Source organism: Chrysemys picta, chromosome 8, assembly GCF_011386835.1.
Source record: "Chrysemys picta bellii isolate R12L10 chromosome 8, ASM1138683v2, whole genome shotgun sequence".
NCBI lineage: Eukaryota > Metazoa > Chordata > Testudines > Emydidae > Chrysemys > Chrysemys picta.
This window is the reverse complement of record NC_088798.1, coordinates 33,828,625-33,846,757: the sequence shown is the minus strand read 5'-3', so window position 1 is coordinate 33,846,757 and position 18,133 is coordinate 33,828,625. Positions and strand designations below refer to the sequence as shown.

General features: G+C 41.9%; 2 protein-coding genes and 1 non-coding gene across 7 annotated transcripts in view; 1 reads left to right on the top strand and 2 right to left on the bottom strand.

Moving 5' to 3' along the window:
* DIPK1A (divergent protein kinase domain 1A) overlaps positions 1-12,679 on the top strand; it is a 64,802-nt gene extending 52,123 nt beyond the window's left edge. For 3 of the 4 annotated variants that reach the window (XM_042840582.2, XM_042840581.2, XM_065555556.1), the window contains one exon: positions 889-12,679. In XM_042840582.2, coding sequence (XP_042696516.1) covers positions 889-1,701 — 813 coding nt within the window. In that variant the 3' untranslated portion in view covers positions 1,702-12,679. The remainder of the gene's footprint in view (positions 1-888) is intronic. The other variant, XR_006172271.2, reaches the window with a different exon arrangement.
* On the bottom strand, positions 7,248-16,202 carry RPL5 (ribosomal protein L5). Of its 2 annotated transcripts, XM_005298144.4 has the most exons (8): positions 16,009-16,202; positions 14,822-14,891; positions 14,616-14,731; positions 13,142-13,276; positions 12,489-12,691; positions 11,212-11,389; positions 8,075-8,163; positions 7,248-7,409 (listed from the first exon to the last, which is right to left on the bottom strand). In XM_005298144.4, exons 1-8 carry the CDS (start codon positions 16,009-16,011, stop codon positions 7,310-7,312), a joined length of 894 nt encoding a protein of 297 aa, XP_005298201.1. In that variant the 5' UTR covers positions 16,012-16,202; the 3' UTR covers positions 7,248-7,309. The 2 variants fall into 2 exon arrangements, with proteins under 2 accessions (XP_005298201.1, XP_023961674.1); XM_024105906.1 differs by lacking the exon at positions 16,009-16,202 and having other exon boundaries at positions 14,822-14,924.
* Positions 11,628-11,723, bottom strand: LOC112059645 (small nucleolar RNA SNORD21). The gene has a single exon (XR_002888936.1). It is a non-coding gene; the product is annotated as a small nucleolar RNA SNORD21 (small nucleolar RNA).
* Positions 16,203-18,133: the final 1,931 nt, after the last annotated feature.

The following is an 18,133-nucleotide window of genomic DNA, read 5'->3' as shown; positions in this document are numbered from 1 at the left end:
CCGGCTACAAAAGTGCCCTGCAAACACCTGTTCTCACTTTCAGGTGACATTGTAAATAAGAAGCAGTCAGCAGTTATCTCCCATAAATGTAAACAAACTTGTTTGTCTTAGCAATTGGCTGAACAAGAAGTAAGACTGAGTGGACTCGGAAGTAGGACTGTAGGCTCTAAAGTTTTACATTGTTTTGTTTTTGAGTGCAGTTATGTAACAAAAAAAAAATCTATATTTGTAAGTTACACTTTCATGATAAAGAGATTGCACTACAGTACTTGTATGAGGTGAATTGAAAAATACGATTTATTTTATCATTTTTACAGTGCAAATATTTGTAATCAAAAATAATAATATAAAGTAAGCACTGTATACTTTGTATTCTGCGTTGTAATAGAAATCAATATATTTGAAAATGTAGAAAAACATCCAAAAATATTTAATAAATTTCAATTGGTCAGCTATTATTTAACAGTGCGATTAATCGCGATTAATTTTTTTAATCGCATTGAATTATTTTTGTTAATTGTGTGAGTTAACTGCGATTAATCAACAGCTCTAATTACAGGATACCTAACATAATTTATTAAAGACTCTCTTACTAAGGACAAAGTGCAAATTTTTAGGACTTTGAAAAGGAAGAAAACACATGCTTTCAGTGCACCATACACATGAAAGGAACACTCAGTACAGTCCTAAAAAGCACTGCGTATGTATCATTACTGAAACCCGAAAAAACAGAGTATGACCATAGACACTGCTGTAGGTTCCACATGCAGCTGAGTAGAATGGGTAAAATACTTCATTGAATATAAAAACACAGGACAGGTAACCAGTTTACTAGTTTTTAGAAGAAAAATGTATATGGAATTAAATATATATATTTGTTTTTTCTAGCGAAAGTTGGGTGAACAGGGAAATCTTTCTGAACTGGTTAATCTCATCCTGTCAGTTGCTGATGGAAACAAAGATGGTCGAGTTTCCTTACCAGAAGCAAAGTCAGCGTGGGCTCTTCTGCAGCTAAATGAATTTCTGCTTATGGTGATCCTCCAGGATAAAGAACACACCCCAAAATTGATGGGGTTTTGTGGAGATCTCTATGTGATGGAAAGAGTTGAATATACCTCTCTCTATGGAATAAGCCTTCCATGGATCTTAGAACTTTTCATTCCCTCCAGTTTCAGAAGAAGCATGGACCAGTGGTTTACTCCATCATGGCCTAGAAAGGCAAAAATAGCTATAGGGCTTTTAGAATTTGTGGAAGACATTTTCCATGGACCTTATGGGAATTTTCTTATGTGTGATACCAGTGCCAAAAACTTGGGTTATAATGATAAATATGACTTGAAAATGGTGGACATGAGAAAAATTGTACCAGAAATTAATTTGAAGGAATTACTTAAAGATCGTCACTGTGAGTCTGACTTGGACTGTGTTTATGGTACAGACTGTAGAACTCTATGCGACCAAAGTAAAATGAAATGTACCACAGAAATAATTCAGCCCAACTTGGCAAAAGTATGCCAGTTACTAAAAGACTATCTGCTTCGTGGTGCTCCGTCAGAAATACGCGAAGAGTTAGAGAAACAACTGTATTCTTGTATTGCCCTTAAAGTCACAGCAAACCAGATGGAAATGGAGCATTCTTTAATACTAAACAACTTAAAAACTTTATTGTGGAAGAAAATATCCCATACAAATGATTCTTAGTACCTTTAACCACAGAAGAAAACATTGTTGCCACTATAGGAGATTTACCACTTTTTATCAAATGCATCTTTGGCATTTTTAAAATATTTCTTCTTAGCTCAGAATTCATTAACTTTCCTAACTCTTACTCCAGCAAACACTGCTACTATAGTGCTTCTCAGAGAGAGAGTGTGCCACTTAATGAATTGTCTGGCAGAAGTTACAAGAGCCTTGTGGTTAGAATGCTCCATCATGGAAATGAACCATGTGCTTGCCCTCCCCTTGCACTTTGGCAGAAGACCCTAAACTGGGGTCTCCGGCTGTCAATATTCACTGTGCTACCATATTGACTAATTTAATTTTTTTTTAATGCTGTGACTAGCATCATTCATTTGTAAATATCCACTGAGAATTATTTTTTTCCAAGTAGTGTTACAAATGCTTGCCAAAAGACCCACCGCTATTAGAAATAATGTGCTTGAGTCCAAGAGACTCTTTTGAATGAACTGAACATTTTGAGAATGAAGTTTACTAATAACTTAGCATGGCAAAATTTGCACAATGGGAAATTTTTAAATTGCTAAACTCAGTGTGACAATTAAAATTTATTTCAGAAAACTGGGTATTTTAGTATGAGAGATTTTTAGTTAGATTTTGTTTGCATTCACCTTTTTACCTCATACTTACATATATCTTGAATGTTACCACATTAGCTGAAAGTTCTTAATTAAAGGTCCTGGTACAACATGCCATGTTGGGAGCTAAGAATTTAAAATATGTATTATAAATTTAAAAAGTTGCATATACTAGAGCAACAATATACCATTACATAGTGGGGAAACAGAGAAACTACAAAGCCTGAGTCTTGAAAGATATAAGGAAAGTTAAGCAATAGCCAGTTTTGAAGCCAGGGATTTTGTGGATTAGGTGATTCTAAAAGGATGAGGAGTTAAAGAACTTTGAAGCCTTGGCTACACTTACCCGGTAGTTCGGCGGCGAGCAATCGAACTTCTGGGTTCGACTTATCGCGTCTAGTCTGGACGCGATAAGTCGAACCCGGAAGTGCTCGCCGTCGACTGCGGTACTCCAGCTCGGCGAGAGGAGTACCACGGAGTCGATGGGGGAGCCTGCCTGCCGAGTGTGGACCAAGGTAAGTTCGAACTAAGGTACTTCGAACTTCAGCTACGTTATTCACGTAGCTGAAGTTGCGTACCTTAGTTCGAATTAGGGGGGTAGTGTAGACCTGGCCTAATAGTTTTGGTAGCTGCAGTGTGGTAGCCTTTATAATGGAGATCCTCATAGTAAATGTTTAGAGTCCTTAGTTTGACTTAAGTGAAGTATCTAACAAACTACATTTCTAACACTGATGTAGTCTAAACGTTTGATTTTGTAGCTAAGGCTGTGTGGCAAGATCTGTCTTGCATTTACTTTCTCCTGGTTTACTTTATGTAGTTTTTTGTTTCTCTTTGGGTCCATCTTTACCCTCAGCACTAAATCAATAATTAGTTTATTACTGGAAATATTCTCCTTGGCATGTTCTTGTTTAAATTTTTGCAGGATGCTAGGTTTATTCTCTGCAGCTCTGAAGCAATGAGTGAATACTAGACTTGGATCATGAGGGAAATAACTTGTGATCTCATCTTAACTCCCATTTGCCCACATTCCACACTGTTCTTGACTGCTCAAGAGTGGCTCAAGTCACAAATGAGACTTTGCAGAACTCTGTGTGTGTCTAAAGCACTTGTGAACACTATGCTTGGTATTCACCCATTACTAACCCTTCGTAAGCACTTAATTCACTTCTACCTTTTGTTCAAGGGAGATGAGGAAAAAACCTTTTATTTAAAAAGTACTATTTAAAGTGTTAATTCTTTTTACTGCTTTGCAGGCCTTTTGTGTTCAACTTGTTTCTTAAATGATTATTAGTACCTGGATTCAACAAAAATCTTGTTCATGAAGGCATATAACAAACATACTTGGAGAAGGTAAAATCATCTATGTGGGAAGTATTAATTCTCTTGTTTTAGGTGTGGTTTTGCTTTTTTGTAAATATTCAGTTGTTTGACTCTTGCACAGTGTCTACCATTTTGCTGTCTCCTTAAAGTTGACTGATCTGCCCTCCAAGAAGAGGTGCTAATATATCTTCAACTAGTAAAGAAACCAAACATTAAGTATATCATTTTCTTACCACATAAATCTGACTGTGAATACTATGATGGCTATTCGGCATTGAAACTATTGAACAAAATAGTGTGAATATTTTAAATGTTTTTTGGATAACTGGAAACTTGTCAACAATGCAGTTTATTGTACATTTTTATTGCTATTGCAACACCTTCAGGAGCTTTCATTTAGAGTTTTGTTTACAATAAATCAAAGGAATCCTTTCCCTCTTTTACAGCAGAATTTTTTATAAATTAACACTGGGTGTTTGACTTTTTCTTAAATGGAAGGTTTATCTTAAAGTAACTTCAGATATCCAGCTTCAATTTCATTCTTAATTTAAATTATAGAAAAGGAGCAAGTCACTTAACTCAACCCTAGTGAAACATTTAGACTGAATACATAAATCATATCTTGTTTGTCTATTGTCAGTGGCAGAAAAAGTGTCAAATGAATGGGTGTTTTTATTCTTAATAGTAATGTAATCAAGGGATGACTAATTCAATGGAATTATTTTAAGTGTTTCAAGGGACTTGAGCCCTTAACTCAAAATGTTTTGAAAATGCAAGCACTGTAGTAAATCTATTGATCATTTGTAAGATCAAGTATAAATTCCTATTGTGCCAACTAAATATTACCCAAAGCATCTGAAGCATTAGGTTATGGAATCTCTTCAAGGTAGTTAAGCAAACGCAATCAGTGGGACTAATGTGCCTAAAATTAGCATGTGCTTTTAAGTACGATTACAAATTCACTTTTCGTTTTTGAAAAAAATGCTGTCTGAAACAGACTACTGGCAGATTAGTTGACAACCCTGGGCACCTTTCTTCCACTTAAGTCTTTCACTGGAAATAGTGTAAATTTATAACTAGTGAGAGTAGAAACATGGGTGGCTCCAGGTGGGTGCCTGGGGTGGCAAGCCACGGAGGGCTCCCTGCCAGTCCCTGTGAGGGTGGCAGTCAGGCAGCCTTCGGCGACATGCCTGCCGGAGGTCCGCCGGTCCTGCGGATTCAGCCTGCCTGCCGTGCTTGGAGTGGCAAAAAAGCTAGAGCTGCCCCTGAATAGAAAGCGTTGCTGGATGCTTTTTAACCTCTGCCCTGGAGTTGGGGTAGCCAGTGGAATTTAGTTGTCTGCCAGCAGGACCTAATGTGTACCTCAGTTGTAGAATCATGCTCCAGAGCTTTTGTTTAAAAAGTTCCAACTCATGACTGTGTAACAAAATCCAGCTGGCATGTAAACCAGTGTAGCAGCTCTGGACTGTGTAGCTAACACAAAAATCCCAAAAATCTGATACTAAAATCAAAAATATGGGGACAATGTCAATGAACTTAATAAATACCAGATGCTATATTAGTGATAATAAATGTGACTATCACTAAAGCTGCTGACAAATTTAGGTCCAGCTTCTGCAGAGTACAGGACTTGTGTATCAGATTGAGACTTTTGGGATAAATTTCCATTAAGCAAAGTAGTTACAGGGCAAACCATTAATATTTTTTCCCTAGAGGGAAGAGTGCTGAGGTGATACAGCTTCTCTTGTGTGATGTACACATTCACTATAAAACCCTAGACTGCTAGTGGAGGGAATGGTGGCACCTAGTGGTAATGAAACTTTGTTTCAAGAGTAGAGTTAGAGGGAGGTTCTTATTTTGAGTGGGTTTACAAAAACTACAGCAGTGCTAATACATAAATCATGACATTTTACACCCCCTTCCCACAGTAGGTGGCCTTAATATTAGAACTGTAATTTAACTAGCCACACCTTTCCTTTAGCAAGGTACAAGAGCAGTTCTTACATGTGTGTAAAGAGAAGTCTCCGGGTAACCTTGCAAGTTTTGAAACAGGAGAATTAGATTACATAATTCATAGTCAATTTAGTAGTTTTTAAACAAACAGACTACACCAGTACCATTACTTCTCCCCACACACCCAACAGAGCCTGTAAAACTTGATTTTTTTTTTCCTTTGCAGTATGTTCACCTGACAATTGGTTTCTTCCTTAATGAGCTCATTACTGCTTAATTTTCATTGGAAGACAATCCTGTTCAATAGTTGTCATACTACTATTGGAATTATAAAAGTTAAGGCAGGAACAGATTAATTTAAGCAAGGTTTTAAAACATGGAATTACCCTGTAGTAAGAAAGTATGATTGGCAGTACTGTTTGTGTGTGTTCAACATCCTCCCTTCAGTAGCAATTGCTCCAAATGAAATTGGATATTTCAAAGAATATTAGAGATTAAAATCAACATTGGTAGGATAATTCATGACTCAAGGTACCTCACGGTTTCAATTATCTAGTTTTCATGTAGATAATTTTTTTAAAGAATTATTCAATGAATCTTCTCATTGCACAGCAATAATGGCATTACTTTGTTGCTAATTAACTGAAAGAACTCTGCAAGAAAGCTCATACACTAGCATTGCCACCAATATTCTTTTACATTTTCTTGGTACTGAGTGGGCTACCAAATCCACTCAACACATTTTTGTCCTTGAGCAAGTTTACCCTTGCCTAAGGACAAAATTGAGGGTGGGACGTGCCAGCTTGGAGTCTCTGAAAGGGGTCTGTGTGCATCAAACGGCAACTCCCCCAGGCTAGTGGTTTCAAACTCCCTCTGCCAGGAGCAACTGCCACATCTCTGGAAATCAACTGCTGGGCAGCGGTGAGACGCTTTGGCCTCTTCAGACTAACTCCAGAGCCTCCCCGAACTGGGTGGATACTGCAGAGCTGTTGCTAAAGGAGCTGTCCCACCACCTCCTCCCACCCAGGTGTGACCTCAAGAGGAGGAGGAAGGCTTTCATGCCATGGAGGAGTGTTGTGCAGCACTGAACAGAGTACAGCAGGTTCTTAAAGGACCAGACCACAGTCTTGCTGGGGCCACAGAGGCACAGTTTCTGACTTGTGCAGCCACATGTGTGCAGTTTACAGGAGACACTGACTGCCACTATTAAGTACACATTCTTAGGAGGAATGGATAATCACATGCATACATAAACCCATTTAATTAACACTAATTTTCTTTTGGCTATTATCGAGATTCACCAATGCCTATGACTTGTCAGCAAAGTGTATTTAAAATCTCATCTTACTTTCCAATGCATAAAGCTAAAATTCCAGTAGAACTACAGACAAAGGTAGTTAACTGAGAAATAGAGCCAGTGCCAAAAATTCACAGGGTGAGAAGGTCAATAGGTGACAAAATGAAAGTTTATAACATTATTCAGTGGTCTGTGAAATACAGTAAGTTGGATCCTTAAACATACTAAGTTACCTTGAAGACCATCATCATGATTCTAACGCTGTAGAATATTTTGGAAGCCTCTTTTTCAGATAGATTGTTGGGACTTTCATTTAGATAAAGCATCTTTAGATCAAATGTCAATAAGCCAATGCTACACAGTTGCTGGTTCAATAAATTTATTGTACTTTTCAAAGTCTTCATAGAAAATTGTGGAAGATATCTTAGCTATCAGCTGTACGCTCCTGGGCCCTGAGGAAGCTAGCCTTCTTCTGAGCAACACGATCTTTCTTCTGGGCAAGGGATAACTTGGGACGGTTCCATCTGCAATGCAAACATGGTATAAATACACAAGGCAGCAATAGTAAATCTAAATACCAGAACACCAGGAGTTACATGACCATAAGGAATGAATGTGACATTTATATTATTATGCTTAGGAAATAGTGTTTCAGAGATTACTTTCTATAGCACTCTCTTTCTTTCAGTGGTCAAGGCAATGGATTAGTTGGTCACATTATGAAAGTGCACCATGTTTTTCACTGTAGTATCCAGTTTACTACTAAGGGAAATAATTCTAAGATGTGTGGTGGCAGCACTGTCAAACAGGCAACTAGCCTAGATGGACCTCAAATATGATCCCCAATAGGGTCGCCAGGGCCAGCATTAGACTTGCTGGGACCCAGGGCTGAAGCTGAAGTCTGAACTCCACCCAGGGCAGTTGGGCTTGGGCTGTGGCCATCTCTCCCCAGACCTAGGGTGGCAGGGCTCAGGTTCCAGCCCTCCCACTGGGTTCATGTAGTAACTTTGTTGTCAGAGGTGGTCACAGTGCAATGAAGTTTGAGAACCCCTGTCCTAGATCATTTCTGAAACATCCAATTAGTTTCAACACTAAACAGGGACTGGAGGAATTAATTAACATAAATGCTGCAGCTCCAGAAATTTGCTTTGTAACAGGCATATCTAACTCAAAGGAGGAAAAATTTTACCTCTTCTTTTTGACTTCTCTCTTGAGTTTCTTTTCATGGACTGGATTCTCCCGTATACCAGCATGGGCTTTTTTATACATTTCCTCCATCTGCAAGAAATACAATGTAGTCCATAAAGTCATGTATGCATTGAATGAAGTTCTAACATTCAAGTTGGGAGTCATCCCACTGCCAAGAACATACCAGTGAGTAGAGAAAGAATACTGAGGTAAAATGTGTTCTCTCAACATCTTTAACAGTCCTACAGAGAGGTCTAAACCAGACTGGGAACAGAACACAGCCACCTAAGGTGCTAAGTCTTCCTCCCAGAAAGAGCAACTTAGAAGTAACTTAAGACAGAGCAAGGCTGTCTACACTGCGCACCTTACAACAGCTTGTGTTGCAAGGTGCTCTGTGTGACCGCTCTTTGTCGCCAGGAGAGCATTCTCCTGCTGACACAATAAAACCACCTCCAACAAGGAGTGGTAGCTTAGTCACTGGGAGTGTGGCTCCCACTGATGAAGTGCTGTCCACACCAGCACTTTTCGTTGCTAAAACTGGTCGTTCAGGAGAGTGTTTTTTCACATCTCTGAGCGACAAAAGTTTAAGCAACAGAAGTGCCAATGTAGACAAAGCCTCAGATGCAGTTCAAAGGAGCACCTTAGAAAGGCAATAAGCCTGCAACTCCCACAGGAATTGTGCACACAGACATGCACTACAGATTTCACACCAGAAACTTTCTGCTGCAAAACCTATCTGAAGTTCTAAAAATACTGTTGATATCAAATGCCACCCTTCAACCAGCAGTGCACTCTTGTGCTCAGGAGATAGGACTTTACCACCAAAAAAAGTCATCCTTCAGCTAAGAGCATGGTTGGCTTTGGAATCCAAAGAAACTTTTTCTTTACAGGGGAGAGTCTCATTGGTCTATCTATGGTGCTTAGATGGTCCCACCAGTTACTATAGCATAGTATGAGCACCTCACAATATCCATGGCAGGCAGCGAACAGAGGCACAAAGAGACTAAGTAAGTTGGCCAAGGTCACAAGAAGTCTACAGGGGAACAGAGATTTGCACCAGTTTCATGAAACCCAGGACAAGCATCCTAACCACTAGAACATCCTTTCGCTGAAGTCTATCCATGTTATGTGCATCGCTTTTGCAAAATGTCTCCTTCCTCAACCTAAATTAAGAACTAGCTCAGGAAGTTCTCTAAATGAAACTGGAATGTTTAGCATGCCCCAGGCAAAGGAGGAAAACTCAAGTCATGCCAGTTTCTCCGAAAACTATACACGTCTTGAGGGAACATTTAGTTAGGTTTTGGTAAGTCAGTGATCAACAACAATGGCCAGGTGTGAATGAACTAAATCGGAACTAAAAAACATGCAATTTTTCACAATAGTGGTAGTGTTTAGTACAGCTGTGGCTCAATAAAGATAGAAATTGTATTGTTAATGCAGGGGTGAGAGAATGGCAGAGTCTGAGTCACTAATTCTTAAGCCATGTAACTGATGAATTTATCAATTGGGTGTTAGGTCATCCCATCAGAAATCACTTAGTTGTGGGAGGTAAAGGAAATATACAAGAATAGCTGCACTAAAACCCACCTCTAAACAGAGAACCTCCATCTTAGCACATTTGGAAATAAAAATTCCTAGTTCTTAAATAGCACTTTTCAGCTGCAGATTTCAGTGCTTTAGAAAGGAGGTCAACATCTTTATCCCTGTTTTACAGATGGGCTAACTGAGGCACAGAACAGTAGTGATTTGCCCAAGATCACACAGCATACCTGTGATACAGTCACAAATAGAACCCAGGTCCGCAACTTCCAATACAGTGCTCTATGCACTAGGACTAGGTCACTACTAAGGAATAATTTGACTGCTTCAGCATAAGTTTTCTTGTCTAATATAGTGGTTCTCTTTAAACATGGAATGCATCTAAACCACATCTCAGGGACACTTCCCCTCCCTTCATGACTGCAGTATATTCCTGGCAATTGCACACATGGAAGCGTACCATTAGTATTCTTTAATGCAGATTAGTGCCGTTATGGACAGTGCTATGTCGCGGCAGGACAGTGTCTCCGACTGGCACAGCTACCGCCCTTGTTGGGGGTGGTTTAATTATGCCAGCAGGCGAGCTCTCTCCTGCCGGCATAGAGCAGCCATACAGGAGACCTTACAGCAGCACAGCTGCAGTGGTCCAGCTGTGCCGCTGTAAGGTCTGTAGTGTAGACATAGCTAAAGTTATTTTGGTAAAAATGTGTATGTAGGTCGGCCCTGAAAGGATTCTGAAAGCTTACAGCTCTTTAGCAAATCTAGTGTATGGGCACTAAGGAAGAGTTCTTGCTGTAAGCATAAGACTGGAGTACAGACTTCATGTCAATATAAACTGCATAAACTACTTCAGAGAATAAAGAAGTTAAGATTGTAAATGCCAAAGTTTCACTGTAATTTTCATGGAATTTCTTAAATGTTTAGTATACTAAAATTTAGTTCAAGTTATTTTAAGACAAGACGTTAAGACATACTAGCAAAATGGTTTACAAGATACCAACATAATACCTAAAAACGAACAAGGGGCTGTATATAGTGTTCTCACATTGTACTGCTATTTAAATCGGCTTTTTCAGGTGACAAACAGAACATTCTCAGAGAATCAGGAATGACAGGGAAACAAGGAAAATAACATAACAATAGGACAGGCAAGAAACCATTGGTAAGGAAGAGTTAGGAGGAGGAAGGGCAACAAATTATTCTGGTAGAACAGTGTCATGGAAAGAGGTAGATAGCTCGTTGGTCTGATATTTGTCAAACGACATTTAACAAGCTGTTAAGCTTTTTGATAGCAGGTCACACCTTTATCATCTTTTTCGTGAAGCATGTAGTATGACAAGAGAGGTCATATATTTTTCCTTCATTACCAGCTGTTCTGGGTTCAGGGAATGTGTCCAACTTTTAAGAATCATAGCACTAGGTTTGCAGAGGCCTGTCATTGGGAGTACCCTCCCTCTGGTCTGATAATATGCCATCTACATGGCCCACATTACTATTTTGCAAAGTATCTGCATTCCTAGCATCAATTTTAAACAAGACAAATTATCTTTTAGCGCCACTACTAATATGCAATTCATTTACAGACAGATAGTGTCTTACCATGTCAGGTGTTACATTGTTCTTTATATACTGGGAGAACTGTTTTTTGTAGGCATCTTCATCCTCCTCCATCAGGTAACGCATGTAACCTGCAACATTCTGACCCATGATGTGTGTGCGATGAACCTCTGCATTAAACTCTTTGCTTTCCGAGTCATAACCAGGGAAACGTTTGGTACTATGAAACACGAGTTATAGATTAGTGGTTAGAATTTTACATCACCTAATCAAAGTTGGTTTAAGAAGTTCTTTAAGATTCAGAGACTGCAGTCTACAAGTCTCAAGTGACTGATACACCATAGCTCCCCTATAGGTCGCTGGAAAGTGTGACCAAAGAAAAATAATTTTAAACCAGCTGACAGATTATGCTTTCTATAAGCAAAGTTAAGAAATCAACTTGCAAATTGACATTCTTAGCTGCCATCAGTCCCGTCTTGAAACAATGACATACATCATACACAGACCGAGGACCAACTACAGACTGCTCAGTCACTGGGGTATCATCATATAGCAGCCAAGTTAAAGAACCGACAGAAGGTTGACAGCCTAAAAAAAAAAAAAGCAGCAACACTGAACTTTCCCCCTTTCTTTTAAGTTATCCCAGCTACTGTTTGCAGGCTATTTTTCACAACTGCATTCATAGAAGCAATCAACAAACATTAAAATTAGGCAATGCAGGCGACAACCCTGAGTCATGATCGTTCACTGATCCTAGCTTAAAGCAGGGGTTGCCAGGACTTCTACACAGAAACCTGTGCCACCACTGTAGATGGATTTTAGATTCTGGCCCAAGTTTCCACTAATAGTTGTATAGAGGGCCTAAGGCCAATGATCATTTTGAACGTGGTGCACATAATTTCTCAAAATAGAAAGTCAGACAATAGGAGTTAAGACAGAGAATTAAAAAGAATTACATGTTACTACAAACTGTTTCTATGGCAATATGAACAGTAAGAAGTGTTTACTCTGCTTAACTGCAGTCACTAGATATTCAAGGTGAAAGGTGATTATATTGCTGTATTTTAGTAACCTTTATGGAAATAAGCATTAATCTTACTCCCTTAACTTCAAGAGTCCTTGGGAGGAATGTCAATAACATCTACTGAAAACAAGTAAATACAACTTGGATTAAACCTAATTACCACATTAACAGGGTCACGCCACACTGAATTCAACTAACCTAAGGTGAAGTTAAAATATCACTACAATGCATATAAAGATGTGAAGTCTCAGTTTTCAAAATTCCCTTTTGACCAATTTATCTGAGATTAAGTTACCTATGAGGGATGGACAGGCCACCATCCACTGCGCCCTTTAGCGCACCGAAGACTTTGTTTCCGGTGGTAGTTCTGGCAAGACCTGCATCCAGGTAGCATGTAAAAGCACCAGGCTGTCCATCCACACTTTCCACATTATATTCATCACCAGTCACTTCAACTTGGCCTTCATAAATCTTATCAAGGCCAAATTTGTTCAAAAGCTGTAACAGGAACAGTACAGTGTAAGTATGTCTTCCTCCAGATTCTCTCCACATTTAGGTTAGTTGATTTAAGTACCAAAATGAAGTGTTTTTATGTTGCAAGACAATCGTCATAAAACGTGATTCTGTATTTGTAGTCGTACCCAGGTATTCTACATTAATGCTTTCTCAGTAATAGTACATACTAATCTTACCTTCAGAAGGTTTTAACAGGAACCACTAAATAAATCTGTGCATACTTTGCCCAAGTTGGCTGTCTAATAAACATGGGTGGGCTAATCAAATCAATCTACAAATTCAGGGTTTTTTAAACTAAATAGTTAGAACACAATTCCAAGTAAGTCATATACAAGTGGAACCCGCTGTTTTGCAAGATAGACTCCTTTATTTTCTGCCCATCTACTGAAGCAAGCCCTTTGACATTTAGATACAAGTTTAGTGGGTACATACCCTGCGGGCCAGCAGCAGGCCCGTACAATAGGCGGCAGCATAATTGGTCAAACCAACTTTCACACCATACTTCGGCAGCTCATGAGAGTACGCAGCACAGACTATCATATCACCTTCGATCCTGGCATATGCAATCTGACAACAAAATAAACGTTAGTATTCTCACACCGGTTATAATATTGTTGGCTCAAACCTGCCTCCCGTCTGCATGTAGAAATCCTACTAAAGTGAATAGGAGTACTGCAAGACCTCCACATGCAGGTTTGGAAAACACAAATTTAGATTTAAATTATTCATCTTTCCTCATTTAAGACATGATGATGAAAGGTTTAAAAGTAAACCTCAAAATAAATGTAAAGAGTTGAAGTACAACTCTGTGATAATGCAGCCTCAATACTGCTTTTTCTATTGCATCAGAGCTAAACTGACAAATAGAAAAAGTCACTTCTATCTGAACCTCCTCCCCCCCCAAAAAACCTACCATTACAATAGTTAAGATAACAACAGTTATTTTCTTAGTTTCACCTTTGTGTATTTGACAGCAATTACAGCTAGTTAACTTCACCATTCATCTGCATTCAGATATTTCCCCTATTTGTGTGGTACTTTCAGACAGCAAGAGGAAGGAAAATGTTTTTTAAAAACTTGAAGAGGACTAAGGGGCATGTGCAGCATTTGTACATATTCTACATTTTTATTGCAGTTATCTGTTGTCCTGTTTCCTTCAAACTTGGACTGTGATATAGTCCTCATTAAGGACTATAAAAACAACCTATATGAAGTTTCCAAGCTTAAAGTGTTCTATTTGCACAGATAAGAAAAGTCTATTCACACAATTCAAAAGGTGTTATAGAATCATAGAATATTAGGGTTGGAAGGGACCTCAGGAGATCATCTAGTCCAACCCTCTGCTCAAAGCAGGACCAATCCTCAACTAAATCCTATGATTCAGGATTTTATGGACAAGCTGTTAAAAGCACATTTGCTTCTGGAGCCAACAGAACGTTTGGGGGTGAGAGGAGACCCCACAACAGTGCAGGAGCAGGATCCAGCTGACAAGACCTCATGGTCAGTCTTGCTTCTTTATGCAGAAGGAAGATGGAGATAGCTCACAGTGTGCATCATTCTGAACTGAAAACTAGCACTCAAGATTAAGAAAACCGCTTCATTTCTGCTTCAGCAGTGAGGGTTTGAACTGCCTCTGATGCAATTACATCAGTTCAATTGTATTTGTACCATGAGCGCTTATTCCCCATCTGGGAATAAGCACATTTATACCTACATCCATGATATAACTGCAATGCTTTATCTATAATGATCAAAATCACACTCCTAATAGACATTGCTATACCACAACAAAAACTGTAGTTAGACCAGACCTTAAAACGCAGAGTTGCTTTTTTCCCTCCTTAGTATAAAGGTAAAAAAGGCAGTGCTTTGGTATAGCCAAGTAGCCAAGCAAAGAAATCCTTACCTGGCAGATAATATCTCTGTTGGTAATGCGTACTATCATCCTATATTTAGGGGTGTTATACTTGTTTTTATCTTGAATCACCAAACGCTTACGGGCATAATAATCAGTCTTTCCCTCTGAAAAGACAATAGTATGGACATGAGAAACAAACAGCAAGGACATACATCAGTATAGTTTACTTTGAGCTATGGAAAAATTAACTGTACCTCTCCTTCTCCTGAATTTCACTTGGTACCTCTTGAAGTAGGCCTTATTCTTGACAACTTTCACAAACCCCTTGAACAAAGAAAACATAATTACCACTGGACACAATTACCACAGCACCAAGAAGTCTACTGATGGCTATTGTGAATTAAAAAGGGTTTGTGGGAGGAGGGGTTGAAAAGATACGAGATACAGTGTTTTCTCAGACTAAACACATTATAAACCAGAAGTTATTCCAAAGGAAGAGAGGAAAGGAACCTTCAAATTCTAACTTAAGGCACATCTTATTGTCTCATTTCATGTGGATTTATGTGAAGTAGAGAAATACTGCAGAGGCTCATTAGATGTATAATACATATTCATTAATTAGATGCTTCTTAAAACTATGTTACCCAAATAAACGAATTTAATCACTTATTACTATGTAATCATAATTATTTTCTTGAGCAAGGTAATAGCGTCAAAAGGACAATTACCAGCTTTAATGTCAACATAAGAAAACTTCCAACCAGTCTCCACTACTTATCACTGACCACACTAAGTTGGCACATTTGCATCAAAGCCCACCTGTGGCAGCGAGGGGAAGGTTGAGTGAAGAGAATATTGGTATGAAACTGTCACTGCCAAATTTGAAGCCAACAGCCAGTTGCTAGAGGGGGCATGGAGCATTTTCACAACAACCCAGGGAGACCGAAAAAGCAAGCGCCCCCCCCCCCCGTCTCACTCACAGCTAGACAGCGCCGAGCACAGCCCTGTCCATACGACATGAGCCAGGCCGGGGCCATGCATGCGCGGCTCAAGAGTTGCCATGCGGAGCCTCGCAGACAGGGCCCAGCGCCGGCCGCACTCGGAGACATGGCGGAGACGCCCAGCCCGCCGCTCCCTACAGCCCGGCGCGGCTCTGAGACGGGCTGACACGGGCCTGAGGAGCCGGCAGTTAGGCGCTGTGCAAGGCCCGTGCCAGCGGCTAGTGTCCCCGGGGAGCCGCCGGCCCTGTCCCGGCAGCAGCGGGCCCAGGCGGCGGGGGCGGCCATTAGGCCACGCTGGAAGCTGCTGCAGCCGGGCCCGGGCGCCTCCCCAATCAGAGTCCATCGGGCCGGCGTGGGCCGCGCTGGAGGCTGCAGCGGGCGGGGGGGCACCGGCCCGTATCCCCCCTACCCCTGCTGGGCCCCTGGGGCGCGGTACTGACCATTGCGCCAGATTCTGTCCCGTCTCGGCTTAGGCCGGGGGCCGCTCAGCGCAACGTCCACAGCCCGTAGCACTGGGGGAAAAGGCCGTGCCCAGTGCGCAGCCGCAGCACCTAGCCTGGCCGACGAGGCGGAGGGAGCCGTCGCCGCGAGAGAGAGCCGCCCTGCACACCAGGGGCGCGAACGGAAGTTGGTGCCCCCTCCTGGGAGGCAGAGAGATCGCACGCCGGAGCCGTGAGTGCAGAGGAAGGTTCTGGCTCCCGGGAGTGGCCGCGCCTCACCTGCCAATGGCCCTGCTTAGCTTATGTCTGTAGAGTTTCCTGCAGAGCTCCGGGTTCCCCACCGAACCCCTCTCGGCTCCCACACATCCCCATCTGTTCGTTAATTCATGCAGGGGTCCCCAGGCTCCCATCTTCCCCAGGCACCCAAGGGGACACACAGGGATCCCCTGGCTCTCTACTCCCCAGGCGTTATACCAATGTACATTGCCAAAGAGCCACAGTAATATGTCAGCAGCCCCACATCAGCTTCCCTCCTCCCCCCACTCCCAGCACCTCCCACCCACCGGCAGCCCTGACAATCAGGGCTGCCCAGAGCAGGGGAGGCAAGTGGGGCAATTTGCCCTGGGCCCCGCAGGGGCCCCGCGATCCCTGGCCGAGAATCCCTTCCCTGGGTAGAGGCGCCTTTTTAATCTTTACTCACCCGGCGGCGCTCCGGGTCATCGTCGTCACTTCGGCGGTGGGTCCTTCAGTGCCGATGACGACCCGAAGCGAGTGAAGGACTCGCTGCTGAAGTGCTGCTGAAGACTTGGAGCGCCGCCCGGTGAGTACAAGCGCCGCAGCGGGTAGCGCCTTTTTTTTATGCCCCAGGCCCCCTGAATCCTCTGGGCGGCCCTGCTGCCAATCAGTGCCTCCCCCTCCCGATCTGCTGTTTCCTGGCAAGCAGGAGGCTCAGGGGGGGAGGGGGGAGGAGTGAAGGCACTGCAGGCTGAGGGGAGGGGATGGGAAGGGGTGGAGTGGGGGCAGGGCTTGTGACAGAGCCAGCGGTTGAGCAGTGAGCAGCCCCCCCCCCCGGCACATTGGAAAGTAGGCACCTGTAGCTCCAGCCCCGGAGTCAGTGCCTATACAAGGAGCCGCATATTAACTTCTGAGAGCCGCATGTGGCTCTGGAGCCAAAGGTTGGCCACCCCTGCTATAACCCAAGCTTCCCCAGACCTCTCCCACCCAGCGGGATTCCCCAGCTCCCTTGCTCCTGGAATGTCCCCATGCAGCCCTCCCCAGGAATCCCACTCCCCTCCTCCTGGATCACTTAAACTTTGTCTTCCCCTTGAAATTTACTTTCTGCCAACAGTGGCTCTTTTCTTAAGAGCTAAGGCGCCCTTCCCTCACAATTGACATGCATCCGACAAAGTGGGCATTCACCCATGAAAGCTTATGCTCCAGTACATCTGTTAGTCTTAAAGGTGCCACAGGACTCTCTGTTGCTTTTTATAGATCCAGACTAACACAGCTACTCCTCTGATACCTCCCTCACAATTGTGCATCTTCTTTGCAGCCATTGGAATGCTTGGGAAGATTGCGAACGTGCATTATGGGTGTATTGGCTCATCACTCAAAGGGGACAGAGTTAAGGTTGTGTTTGCATGTACCTTAACTCTATATTTCAGGGTTTTCAGAAGTTTAAGTTTGAAATACCTTAACTTTTACTTAGTTATGTATATTAATGAAGTTAATTAATCTCTAGGTCGACAGAACAATTCTTCCATCGACCTAGCTACCACCTCTTGGGTAGGTGGATTATCTATGCCAACGGGAGAACCTCTCCCATCAGCATAAGTAGTGTTTACATGGAAGCTTTACAGTGGCTGCTGTAGCATTTCAAGTGTAGACAAACCTTAGGTAACAAGACTAATACCTAGCTATTATATATCACTTTTCATCAGTAGATCTCAAAGCACTTTACCAAGGAGGTCAGTGTCATCACCCCCATTTTACACATGGGGAAACAGAGGCACCAAGAGGGAAGGGATTCCCCCATAGTCACCCAGCAGGCCAGTGGCAGAAATAGAACCCAGGACTCCTGAGTCTCATAGGCTAATCTAGAGAACTTAACTCTTTCTATAATAAC

Bases quoted from the DNA above. Each gene is read 5' to 3' on its own strand.
- RPL5 (XM_024105906.1), bottom strand. From the start codon at position 14,909: ATGTTTTCTTTGTTCAAGGGGTTTGTGAAAGTTGTCAAGAATAAGGCC. The intron at 12,692-13,141 runs GTATGTACCCAC...TTCCTGTTACAG, and splicing joins GCCTGCTGCTGGCCCGCAGG to CTTTTGAACAAATTTGGCCT. The intron at 8,164-11,211 runs GTAAGACACTAT...TATTTCTTGCAG, and splicing joins ACAATGTAACACCTGACATG to ATGGAGGAAATGTATAAAAA.